General features: G+C 41.3%; 2 protein-coding genes across 3 annotated transcripts; both read left to right on the top strand.

Moving 5' to 3' along the window:
• The first annotated feature begins 374 nt into the window (after window positions 1-374).
• Tpst (Tyrosylprotein sulfotransferase) lies at window positions 375-3,267 on the top strand. 2 transcript variants are annotated; one of them, XM_026645807.2, is made up of 4 exons: window positions 375-731; window positions 1,478-2,033; window positions 2,115-2,368; window positions 2,990-3,267. In XM_026645807.2, exons 2-4 carry the CDS (start codon window positions 1,503-1,505, stop codon window positions 3,243-3,245), a joined length of 1,041 nt encoding a protein of 346 aa, XP_026501592.1. In that variant the 5' UTR covers window positions 375-731; window positions 1,478-1,502; the 3' UTR covers window positions 3,246-3,267. The 2 variants fall into 2 exon arrangements, with proteins under 2 accessions (XP_026501592.1, XP_064071652.1); XM_064215582.1 differs by lacking the exon at window positions 375-731 and adding an exon at window positions 1,143-1,237.
• Window positions 3,268-5,161: 1,894 nt separating this feature from the next.
• On the top strand, window positions 5,162-8,705 carry LOC113404784 (probable G-protein coupled receptor Mth-like 1). The gene is made up of 4 exons (XM_026645806.2): window positions 5,162-6,509; window positions 6,617-6,695; window positions 7,656-7,979; window positions 8,071-8,705. Exons 1-4 carry the CDS (start codon window positions 5,510-5,512, stop codon window positions 8,426-8,428), a joined length of 1,761 nt encoding a protein of 586 aa, XP_026501591.1. The 5' UTR covers window positions 5,162-5,509; the 3' UTR covers window positions 8,429-8,705.
• The last annotated feature ends 4,548 nt before the right edge of the window (window positions 8,706-13,253 follow it).

Raw genomic sequence — 13,253 nt, 5'->3', positions numbered from 1 at the left:
AAGAGTAACTACTGATTTTCTTGCAGGTTCTTCTCGGGAGAATCTACATTCCGAACCGGTGGTAGCTTTACTTAATATAGTTTGTTAGATGACGATTCAAAAGTGCTTGTAAAAGCTTACTTGAATAAAGGATATTTTGATTTGATTTTATCATATTTTAAATATTAACATTTTTTATATTGTTATAAAGGATACAGTAGGTACAGTTTTTTTAATCGAACAATTGAGAACCGTAAAACAACAGTTGAAATACTTTGGAAAGTTTAATATACGAGATTTATTCAAATTTTGGGTATGGCAAGTTTTCTTCTTCTGACATTTAACCACAGAGTATTTTTTAATTTAGTTCTGTGGTTGTTGAGACTATTTAAGCGTATGTTTTTGTACCTGTAGTCTCAATTCTAGACTCTTTGACAATTGAAAATATATGACAAAATATTATTGACGTTTGAATAAGACAGGAATAATAATTGAAGTTAAAATAGTAGAAGTAAATTTTAAAAGCTACTCGAGCTGTATTTTCTCTAAACAGACTAAAATTATTATACATTAAAAAAAATCTAGTGTCAGTTTAAAGTAAACGTATTATATTTTATTTTTAAAATATACGAAATTTGATAGATTTTGAAGTTCTTAAATAGTTCCCATATAGGTACTAAAATTTTAGCCAAAGCGATGTGTTGGCAAGAAAAACAAATAGTACTTAAAACATACAGCGCATTTTAATGTAGGTAAGTATGTTATAACTAAATTTAATAAAACATTAAGATTATAAATTTCGAAAAATAGTAGAAATATTGGTACCGTATTCGAAGCTTATCAAATAATATTAATATTGTTCGACGCCCGGCTTTTCTTAAAACAACTTAATATAGTATTTGCCATATTTTAATATATCTTATTTATTTTCATAGGTTTTATTGTCATTTAATTTTAGGTATTTCATGTATACTAGGTTCATTTGTTGAAAGTTTGACTTAAATCGTTAACGGAACCAGTTTAATACTTGTAAGTTAATTTGAAATTAAACACCTATTAATAACATGTAACAATTTTTTTTTTATACTTAGTATTAAATAGTATTGTAAGATATGAGTGGAATGTAACAAAGAAATGGATAATGCAACATTAAGATGTAAAATATAATTAAAATTAAATTTAATTATATTGTTTTTTCAATAGATAAACTTTTCATAAGCTTTGAAAACAAATCTCTTGGGTCAGCTCCCTATCTCAGGTAAATGTGACTTTATTAACCTACATCATGGTCTTATATGACAGATTTTTATATGTTAGAGTTTAATTATAATACTTTGCTATAGTATAAGATTTGTACAGTTTGCTAACAATGCAATGGATCAATGTATTTCTGTGATTGAATATGGGCCAGAGATTGACATATCCTGGAAAACAGTATGGCATATAGTAAGTCATCAAGTAAAGCACAGACAAATACATTTATATTTTGTTCTTTCAGTATAAGAGTGTGGTGGGTGGAGCGCATGGGGCGCGGAGGACGCGTGCGGCTGGCGGTGGCGCTGGTCGTGGCTGCACTCCTGCTGTGGGCGTGGCGAGGCTCTGACCGGCATGGACCTGTCACGAGCCTCTCGACGCGCGGTGTCGGCGCCCCAGTCGAGGGCCGCGAACTCCCACTTATATTCATCGGTGGGGTACCCCGATCGGGCACCACCTTGATGCGAGCTATGCTCGACGCTCATCCTGATGTCCGTTGCGGGCAGGAAACGCGAGTCGTGCCAAGAATATTGCAGATGCGCCAGCACTGGATGCGTTCCCAGAAGGAGAGTGTTCGGCTCGAACAGGCGGGGGTGTCGAAGGCGGTGCTCGATAACGCGATCGCAGCTTTCTGCTTGGAAGTGATAGTGCGTCACGGCGAGCCCGCGCCGCGTCTGTGTAACAAGGATCCTCTAGTTCTTAAGATGGGCACCTATGTGCTCGAACTTTTTCCTAATGCTAAGTTTTTGTTTATGGTGCGCGACGGCCGTGCCACTGTCCATTCTATAATTACTCGAAAGGTAATGAAGAATTTATTCTTATGAATATACATGTTATAATTCAGTAATGACATGTCAGATTGTATAAATAACTCTGCACAGGTAACGATAACGGGGTTCGACCTGACGAGCTACCGGCAATGTCTGAGCAAGTGGAACCATGCGGTGGAGCTGATGTACCAGCAGTGTAAGACACTGGGCCCCACACGCTGCCTGCTGGTGCGCTACGAGGCGCTAGTGCTGGCGCCCGAAACCACTATGCGCCGAGTGCTGAGCTTCCTCGACCTGCCCTGGGACGACGCCGTGCTGCATCACGAGCGATACATCAATCAGCCTAACGGAGTCGCACTGTCCAAGTATATAATTTTTGATATAACAAATAATATTGTATATAACAGACCTAGAAAGACTGAAAATTGTTAGAAAATAACAATTTGTTTTTTCAAGTCCTCTGCAATATAAATTAGAACAAGCTAAAGCTCATAATTTATCATCCTGATATCCCTCAATTTAGATACACTTATTATTTATTTTAACTATATAATAATTTGTAGCAGCACTAAACCTACAATAAAATCACTTGAATATTACTGCCACTATCTTCAGTTTAAAAAATAAAAATAAATTTATTGACATGAAAAATTAACATAGTCACAAAATATCTAGTGGCCCCATACTAGGCAACCTGTCTTCTGGGTACCAACTCCGGGTTAAAATTTCGTACGTTTAAACAAGAGCTCGGATGATATAAAATCCCATAAAGAAATATATAATAACACATATTTCGTTATACAAAATACGGCAATATATATGAAAAATATTGGAAATAATATAATATAAATATATATATTAAAAGGTGTCTTCCAAGTGTACTGTTTGTAATTATAAATAATATTTAGAAGATTTATGTATAATTTGTTGGCTTATGTTATTGCGTTACATTGATGTACGTAATTATAATGTATATTCGCCTGCAGTGTGGAGAGATCGTCGGACCAGGTGGTGCGTCCGGTGAACCTCGACGCGCTGGACAAGTGGGTGGGCCAGATTCCGGCTGACGTGCGTGCCGACATGGCGGAGCTGGCGCCCATGCTGTCGGTGCTGGGCTACGACCCGTGGGCCAACCCGCCGCGCTACGCCGCCTCGCCTGACGTGTCGCCCGACCGGTCGCCAGACCAGTCGCCCGTCCAAGTCCCGAACGATGAATCTCCTCGAGCGCCTCATCCGCCCTAATATAAAAACATAATTATCTCCATATATTCTTTGATTCACCCTTTAGCGTAGATCGAAAAATAATACTAGCTATTGAAGTATTTAAAATAACGCAACAAAGTAATAGCGGCTCTTGGGTCAAACGGCGAATTCCTGATAAATACCTATTTTGGTAAATTACACCCATTATAGCGCTTTCGTGTAAACGTTTGTACGTTATTTGCGTTGCGCTATAGATAACACAAATGACATCGGTTATTAACCGATAATTTATTAACGACATGATAGTAGTACTTAAATGAGCTTTATAATAGTATGACTATAACGGTTGTTTATCAACAACTAGCGACCCGCCCCAGCTTCGCACGGGTGCAATGCTGATACTAAATATACTACAGAATGTCTTACAACGTTCACAGTTTTTCAGACATTAGACAATACAAACTGCTATGTCCTTACGGTTTAAATCTGTAATGTCTTCAAAAATATTCATTTAAATTACATGCTGTAAAGGGCCATATTGATGTATATTAAATGCACAATGTATATAAGGTTTTTAATTGGATAAGGGTTAATGCTGTATTGCTTAAAATCGCTTCGAAAATAAGCCATTTTTTGTCGTTAGAGTAAAGGATAAAAAATGCGTATTGTAGGTTATTCCTAAAAGATAGACATATACTATTGCGGACTTTTTTGAAAACATTTTTATGGTGTACATCACTAGTACATTATTTTGATCGCAATAAATGTGTTTATTTACGACATCAATTTAGAAACCTCTACTTCTCGACTATATTGTGCATGTATTATACATATAAACCTTCCTCTTGAATCAATCTATCTATTAAAAAAAACCGCATCAAAATCCGTTGTGCAATTTGAAATATTTAAGCATACATAGAGACAGATAGCGTTAAGGGACTTTGTTTTATACTATGTAATGATGATGATGATTTCCAAACGATTTTTATAAATTGCATTTAATCAAGTAATTATGTTCCAACCTAAACTAGCAATTTAAATATTTTTATTTACACGACAGTCCATATTCTACGAATGGTAGTCATTTAAGCCGATCTCGTTGAACTGGTAATGTCCAGATTGTTAATTAAAAAGGGTAATTTGACCAACTGGATGCGACTTCTATATATATGCAAAAGAAAATATTTTCGCGGTCATCTAGGAGAATTAAAGTAAACTACCTCAAGCATATGCTCAGTTAATAAAAGCGCCATCTTACGAAATGTACACGTACTGTATAATGTAAATAAAAGAGCATTCAGATAATTATATTACACATTACGTACGCTAGGTGTCGCCACTGACTTATTGTTTCGTTGACCAAACTAAAAAGATTAGTGATAGACAACTTTCAAAGTAATTTAAATGGGAGTGTCATGTAAAATATGTTTTTAAAGAATTGTGACGATATATTTTGATATATTTATGCTTTCGAATGCATCGTAATATTTGATACACTAAAAATCCAGGCAATGTTTTACAACACTTAGATAACAACAGAATATATTAGAATCGATTATAAATGATAGTAAGGTCAATAAAGAATACGTGGATAAAATTGATCCATTATAAAACGAGGACCTTTACAAATTCCTCGTAAAACCTTGTCAAAAGTCACACTAGTCAAGTAAAAAGTAAACAGACATCTAATTTTGTAGTCCTTGAAAGAATTTCTACAATTTTTTTCAAAGATAAATACGATGAAATATCAAAAGTAAATTAAAAATGTGTGTATAAATTATCATCACTTCGAATAAAATACTTTTTATTTCTGTTTTTGAAATGAGTATGTATATTATAAGAACTTAGATGTAGGTATGAATGTTCACCTCGGAGCTTAGTTTCCGTTTGCTGTATGCGAGTATCCGACGTGATCTTTGTTTGTTTAGCGTTAGCGTGTACTCCTACTCAGTACTTCAGAAAGTCGACGAGGCTTTCCTTTACGGTGGGCTTACAACTTCATGAGTGGGCCCGCACTTCGCAACGAGTCTCCGCCTCTCCGAAGTCTCTGGCGGTCGCTCACGCTCAGTGCCGCACTAGCTCCCGGAGTGAGAGGTCGCGCTCTCTGCGTAGCAGTCCTGTTCGCACGTGCTTATTCGCTCTCGACGGGCGAATATGTTTCAATTTTACGGCCTACCAGTGAAGTTATATATCGCGCGAAAAATACATCCTATTAAAAGGAAGTAACTTTAAAATATATTGTATTATACGAGGATTCGTCATGCAGTGTTCGGAGTGTGTTCACAGTCGGTGAGAAATTTGCAATGTTAGTGACAGTAGCATTCGCACTTCTCTGCTCGTGGTTGACGGCGGCCGGTGGAGCGCGTCCTGCGGCCCTCGATGTGCCGCGCTGCTGCCCAGTCGACCAGGCGCTGCCAGCTGAATCGCTGCGAGCTGACTTGTTAATCGCAAAAGATGTGTCCACCGCCTGTCGTCCGACACCGGACACTCCTCCCTGGGCACCGCTCGTATATGCACCGGCTCGAGGCTCTTTTCTGGAGCGTGGCCGCTTGCCAGTGCATTGGCGATTAGCATTTTCTCGCGTACCTGCTTGTCAAGAACTTCGTGTTTTGCCTGAACATGCTGCACCGTATGCACTTCTTGCAAACAATGGATCTCTGTTGATGCGCGGAGCGGCTCTTGCGCTCCCACCTGAACGATATTGTGCGGATGCAGTTGCTGCTCTCGTTTGTGCCGAGGATGCCGGAGGTCGCGGTCCTTCCAAGTGTTGTGCCGAGGGGCGCGCTTTCGATGGTGCGCGTTGCGTGGAGGACGAAGTTCGTGCGTTAGAAGCTTTGCATGAATTACATGAACTAGCCAACGGTAGTGCAGTGGGTGCCGGTTGGCCGGTATGTGCGGAAGGGTCGAGGTATGCCGTGGCAGGTGCGCTAAGGGGCTCGAAACTGTTTGAGGACGGAGCGTTGGAACTTCATGGTGAAAACTCGCGATTGGAGCCGGGTGAGTGGTGTGCCGAGGCGGTCGCTGGCGAAAGCGGCACGCGAGTGCTGGCATGCGAGGCTGCAGCGCGCTCCTCTCGGCCGGCGCAGACGGCTCGACACGCTCTGTACGGCACCGGGCTCGCTGTGGGAGCTATATTCTTGGCAGCTACTCTAGCGGCTGGCTTCGCTTTGCCGGCGGCTCATCACGCGCTGCACTGGAGATGTCAGACGCACTACGTCGCAGCGCTGATGCTAGGCGATGTGCTGCTCGCCGCTACACAGCTTGCCGGCGATAGAGTGCCGCCCACTCTTTGTCGCGCGCTTGGTGAGAATATTGTTCTCCTATCAATGAGTTCGATAGTCCTGTCAGTTCCTTACAATAATGTGGTATAATCATTCTGTGCATGTGCGGTTTAATGCGGTGCGGTGCAGCTGTGTGTATGCATTTCCTCTTTCTGTCGGCGTTCTTCTGGCTCAACACTATGTGTTTTAACATCTGGTGGACATTTAGGTGAGTACTTTGACAAAGTTTACAGCAAGAAATAGCAAACATTATCTTACATTAGTTAACAGCTGTGTTCCTGTGTGACTATTGTACTAATCAATAAACGTATACTCACGGAACACTTACAATCGAAAAAAAGATGCAATAAATAAAATGTGCAATATAAAGCTTATTTAAAATGTTTGAATGTATGTTCGTTAATTTTTATCTAGTAAGACAATTGTTCAAAGGGAACTCAAATCAATAGAAGTAGAACATGGGGTTCTTAAATATACTTCTACCTATTTAAAACTATTTAGTTGAGGATTATTAGGAAGTCTTAATCACATTTTAATTACTTTATTATTAATAATACAGTGAATAAGGAAAGATTAAGAAATTACGAGTAATCATGAATAGTAATGACGGCTGTTATCGTTACTGTGTCACACAGGCAACAGGGCCAAGTCGGTGCTTAAGTGTATGTACTCGTACATAACATGTATGAAGATTCAAACTAGCGTTTGACGACTCACACTCGTCATAGCGATACTGTAACAGTTTGAAATTGTATCAAAATTGCATTTGATTGCATTCGTCTTATCTACGTTCTTTCTAATTTACGATTCGTTCACTCGGTTTGTGGGTAATTAATTCATTGTGATTACTGAGATTCGACACATCATCTGTTCCGTCTCTAGTACCTATAGTCGCTTCATGTCGCAAGTTTTATAGGTACATTGTTTTTACTCGCGTAGTAAATGTTTTTGTGTGTGGACACGAAAAGCAGGATAAGAAATAATTTAAGTTCAATATGTACTTTGTAAATCATATGTACAATATTTCATAATTGATAAAAGCGAATGGCTTCTTATGATCACATTGTTGTTATGTCATTGTAATGGTATAAATATAATGAGTATGCCCGTAGTAAGTAAGTATCTAAGAAGCGAGTAGTAAGTAACGCGTTGTGTGACGGGTGCTCAGAGATTTCCGGCCGACGTCGCTGGAGCGCGGACAGGAGGCGTGTCGGCTGCGCGTCTACATGGTGTACGCGTGGGGCGGGCCGCTGGTCGTCGCCGGCGCGGCGGCTCTGCTCGACCGTTTGCCGCCCTCCGCTGCGCCTGGACTGCTGCGACCGCGCTTCGCCGTGCAGCGATGTTGGTTCTACGGCGACATGGAGATCCTCGTATACTTCTTCGGCCCCGTCGGAGTATTGCTGCTCGTCAACCTCGCGCTCTTCATCTCCACCACTAGGCAACTCACTTGCGGACTCTGGCGACGCGACGAAGTCAAGTCCACCTCAGAAAGGTAAAGGACGACCGCTGACTAGACGATGGCGTATGGAGTACGTATATACATCGAATTGCTGTTACTTAATGTAAATTTTATCTGTCTATAGGGCGGCTCTCGGACGCGTTTGCGCAAAGCTGGTGGTGGTGATGGGCGTGACGTGGGGAGCGGACGTCGTGTCATGGGCGGCCGGAGGGCCGGAGTACGTGTGGTACGCGACCGACTTGCTGAACGCGCTGCAAGGTGTATTCATCTTCTTGGTGGTGGGCTGCCAGCCGCACGCGTGGGCGGCGCTGAAACGAGCGGCGGCGGCGTGGTGTGCGCGCGCTCCGGGGGGCGCGGCGCACTCGTCGTCGCACCTGCCGTCGTGCGGAGAGTCGCTGACGCACACGACGGCGGCGCCTGCACCCGCCGCGGCCCCCGCCGCCCCCGCGCCGCCGCGCCTGCCCATGGAGACCGTGTGCTGACCGCACTCGCCGCGATCGCGAATATTTATTCTACAGTATTATTTTTGTACTCTAGTAGTTAACGATTACGAATGTATGATGTACTGCGGTACGCGTCGCCAGCGAGCGAATTGAGGCTTTGTATATACGTATGTTAGTCGGCCCGCGCCTCGTGACTCAGTGTACACGTGTGTATGTATATGTGTTATTTATATGATGAACTCTATTGACGAATCGTCATCCGTGAACGTCTTGCCCGTTCGATTGGCTGTTGAAATAAAAATGATTATAAAATTTATGGAATCTTTCATTTCTAACCTCCACTACTACGGGTCCGTGTCATGCGTCCTTACTCATATTATAAACGTGACAGTGTTTGTTTGTTCCGCTCTACTCTACCTTTTATCGTTGAATTATGAATGATGACGTTTGAATATATGTAGATAGTCTGGGGAAAAGGCAAGGAAAAAGGTGCCCCGCGGTGCTGACGTGTGGCCTACATGCGGAATTGCCAATGAATCCGAAGAGAAATCTGTCGACAATTTTCTCTATCTGGTCGGATTTTAGGTCTCTAACGTGTCTACACAAATGTCTGCAACCGCTGTTCTGTAATATAAACTCTCTGTACATTCTTTATAAATAAATGGAAGAACTTAACGTAATTTTTCGTTTAGTTTTATTAACTCTAAATTATAATACCTATATTCATTTACAAGATAAACGCTTTATCTAAATAAATATTGTTTAACATAATTTGAACCATAATAAATATTTTCTACATTGTATCAACGCAGTCTGTGTGAGAATAGACTGGTTTGAAAATCTTTGTGTTTCCTTGGTTGCTTAAATAAAAATAGCTCTTTATTTTATACGTACGGAGTCGGATCAGGTAACTATCATTATATACATCAACACACTACGGCCACTTAGGAGTTGCCTGTTCGTGGAGTGTTGGGTCTCGTCAGGACGAGCGTTCGGTCGGGACGAGCGCGCGTTTATATCTTTTGTGCGGAGCGGCGAAGCTTTCTCCGCGTTATGCAATCTTACCTACATGTATTGGATAATATCCATAATTATACATGGATGAGGTTTTCCAGTAGATATTACAGTAGAATTGTTAAATGCGTTACAAATACAAATAGATAATAACATATTCTATTAGTATGAATAATTCTTTATTTATCGTATATTCGTGCCTCAGTCAATGAAATATTTGTGAAGAGTCTGATATAGAAGTGACGAATTCATGTGACTTGCGTACACTCATTTGGGTGACAGCCGGGACGAGTCGCTTTCGTAATTGACCTTACGACGCACTCGTACGTGCTGCGCATGCCATTCGAACTATCGACCAAAAAAGGATCCAACTGATAAGCCCTCCTAACATTGCCTTGACACGCTCGCGACACGTCGGATGACTTGCAAGAGTTACATTACTTTGGCCACGCTTGTAGTCGCTTGCTACGTATCAAGGGTTGCGTCCTTCTTGTTACCTTCAATTATATTATTGTAAAACGTGAATTATAGGAATGCTCTTCAGTACTTGTCTCAGTCAGTCATCTCTCATATCGGCGGCTGTCGGGCTGACTGTGCACGGGGCACAGTAGGTACGCGCTCCGCGGTGAGAGGCTCAGCTGTTGTAATCGCACAGATGCTGGCGGCGGACGGCATTTGTCATATCATACGTTACTAATTCGGTCGTTCGTTTTCTAATCGCGATGACGTAATATCGAGGGTATTTACGACTAGCTAGATATACATATTTAAAACTAAGCAATCATATTGTACATCACTATTTCCCATAATGTTATTGTTATACCAGTAGGTATTTAGCCCTTTTCTACCTATTTCTGTGTCCAAGTAGAAGTCATTTTTTGCAGGTCATTTGGTCTACCACAGAATCTTTTTTTTATGATATCGGTAGGCGGACGAACAAATACGTCACCTGATGGTAAGTGGTCACTACCGCTCATAGACAATGGCGCTGTAAGAAATATTAAACATTTCTTACATCACCAATGCGCCACCAACCTCGGGAACTAAGAGGTTATGTGCTTGTAGTTACATACGTTGTCATTAAATTCGATTGAGTTATTTTAGTAGACCCTAAATCGGACGGTGATGGAGTGATCCGCGGCGCGGACTGAGCGCCTTCTAGTTGATGTTTAGGTAAAGTTATTAAATTGTCACACTTGTAGCACTTGTGTTATACCTAACTGACAGCAGAGCGCTAAGAATATACCAACTAATTACTAAAGCGCCTAAAATTATCAAGATATTCAGCTTAAGTATTTTTCAAGAGTACAATATTTAAGAATATTATACAACTTGTATCCTCGCGATTGTAACAAAGACATGCAAATACCTACCCAGGGACTTGTGCGGTTTGTGCACACGAATGAAATCTGTATCTGTGACCGTGCGCGGCGTGTACGTATACGCCACGCACACACGCGCGCGCGCCGGTCAATTGGCAATAATTGCAACTGCGCCGCGCACCGGCCGCCGATTGCGATTTCAATCTTATTTAAACTCATCATGTTTAGTAACTGACATATTATTCACAATATATGTTTATTGTATCCACTGCGAGCCGGACCGATCACTCATTGCGTCAGTCTTTCGCAAATATGTATCCGAAAACCGTAACGCCGCACCGTACAGTAAACAATAACAAATATACTATTATGGCAATAATTGGCTTGATTTAGATTTCATTTTATTAGAATGAATAACATAAAATACCTCTCTAAGACACACTTGCGGAAGCAAGGTTACCCACATCGTGATGTGTGTAGTTATAACTGTTACTATACTCGTACCGTAATAACTTAAATTGGTTTAGTGTGTAAGTGGTAAGTTATGTTTCTAAGTGTGTGACATTGAAGTGAAGCGAGGCGAGGTCGGTGGAAAGTGGCGTGAGTACTCGACCGGGCTCGGCGGCGCAGGCGGCGCGGGCTGCGGGCGCTTTCACCGCGAGTATCGCGAGCGGCGAGCGTGTGCTGCGCTCCGCCGGAATGCGATATACTAATTACGAATTAAATACGAATTACGTATTGAGATTTACATCAGTTTTATTCCTTGTTGCATAATACTCACAGTTCAATACTTACTTCTTTTTAAATTCAAACATAATTTTACATTTGAAATTGTTTATAACGTGCGAACTAAAATTATGTTTCAAAATTATGGATTTCCTAATGGTATAAAAGTTAAAACATCCGATGAGCAGGTGTTTCCTAGCGCAGTTTGTTCTCGTTTTGTTGCAAGCGCTCGGTGCATGGACCTGGTTAACAGCCGGCGAGGTCGCGTCGGTACAGCGGCAGCGGCGTGCGCGTGCGCGTGTGCGTGACACTAACCCGTCCCGACTCGGCCCGACCGCCCCGACCACGCACACTACTGCCTTTGGAATGTCAGCACGCTAGAGGTAGTGCATAATTGTTGCAAATGTCATTTCGGTAAAGAACATCGGCTACCAGTATATACTACACTAGCAATTTAACGTTCTATAAGCAAGCACTCAGGATCATTTTTATATTCAAACAATTTTGAGGAAACATTTCGTTGAGACTGGCAATCGCGTGGAAGGTTATTATGCAACGATTTATCGAAGAAAATGTGTGCTAAAGAGGACGTAGCTTTAGTTAGTATTCCCTGCGCGCATCTCGTGCCGCGGAGCCGGACACGCAGTAGACCTCGACCCACTGCTGTCGCTAATGTAATATTATCAGCACTACATTTTTTAGGCTTACGAAGGTTTGTTTTGGCAGAATTATACCTATAACTTAGGTTCTATTGTATCATTAGTAGTGCAACAGTCACGTCATTATACAATTGTTTTTGAGTCGAATCAATAACATAGCGTCATTCGGCTGGCGGCCCTGACGCGTCGCTCATTCTCGTACGAAACAAATTGTTTACAATCAATATAAAGACGGAACCGTCGGGTCCATTGTGTGTCGCTAAGCGTATTCAAGTGTCGAGTTACATCGTAATCAGGGCTGCCACTCGAACGTCGATGAAATTTATGTTGTACTGCGTTACTATCAATTATGAATTTTTGCGTCTCACGAAAATATATTTACATACCTAAGCACCTTTTTTGTTGCTTCCATTACTTTTTTACCTTGAATCTAAGATATTATCTCATTTTAAGTTATATTTTTCTTTTTCTAGTGTTATCGTGCTTGGACTGAGTATACATTTTAGACATTTACATTTACAACGTAATTTGTCTTAATAAAGTTGATGAGTGTTTTGTTACATGTGCTGTTCTTACTTGTAATGTATCGCCGGCATTACGTCAACGCGTAAAAAAGAATAAATACATTTGAATATTGTACGATCAATTAGTATTCTACAACACAAATGAGTTTAAAATAATGTATATCTTCCATGCTATACGGCGTCGCTTCCGTTACCAATCGTTTGTATTTCATTCGATCATAATTTAGTCAACGAGTGGATTAGAATAACTAGTCAGAAGTTATTATTAACTAAATCTTATGAGCGGGCTTAGTATATTGAATTGTTTGTGGTTAGCGTTTCGTCGAAATAGGTCATCTGTTTTGTGAGCAAGTGATGTCTCATCCTAAGTGTCGATAATCGCGTTTCGCCGGCGCAGGCGCAGGCGCGGACGAAGCAATCGCGGCGCCTGCGCAATCACCTAATGCCGCCATAAGACAAATGTGCCCCTAATGCGTTCAGGATAGTGCTGGCCCAGTTCACTCCCGATATTTTAACGTCGATAACTTAAACATGAGCACTGAATGGAAATAGCTGGACGTGGAATATTTATCACTTGCGATGTGATACTGTTGTATCGTTTTATAATTATACGTATTAT

The sequence above is a fragment of the Vanessa tameamea genome, chromosome 8 (genome assembly GCF_037043105.1).
Source record: "Vanessa tameamea isolate UH-Manoa-2023 chromosome 8, ilVanTame1 primary haplotype, whole genome shotgun sequence".
NCBI lineage: Eukaryota > Metazoa > Arthropoda > Insecta > Lepidoptera > Nymphalidae > Vanessa > Vanessa tameamea.
This window is presented reverse-complemented; position numbering and strand designations above follow the sequence as displayed.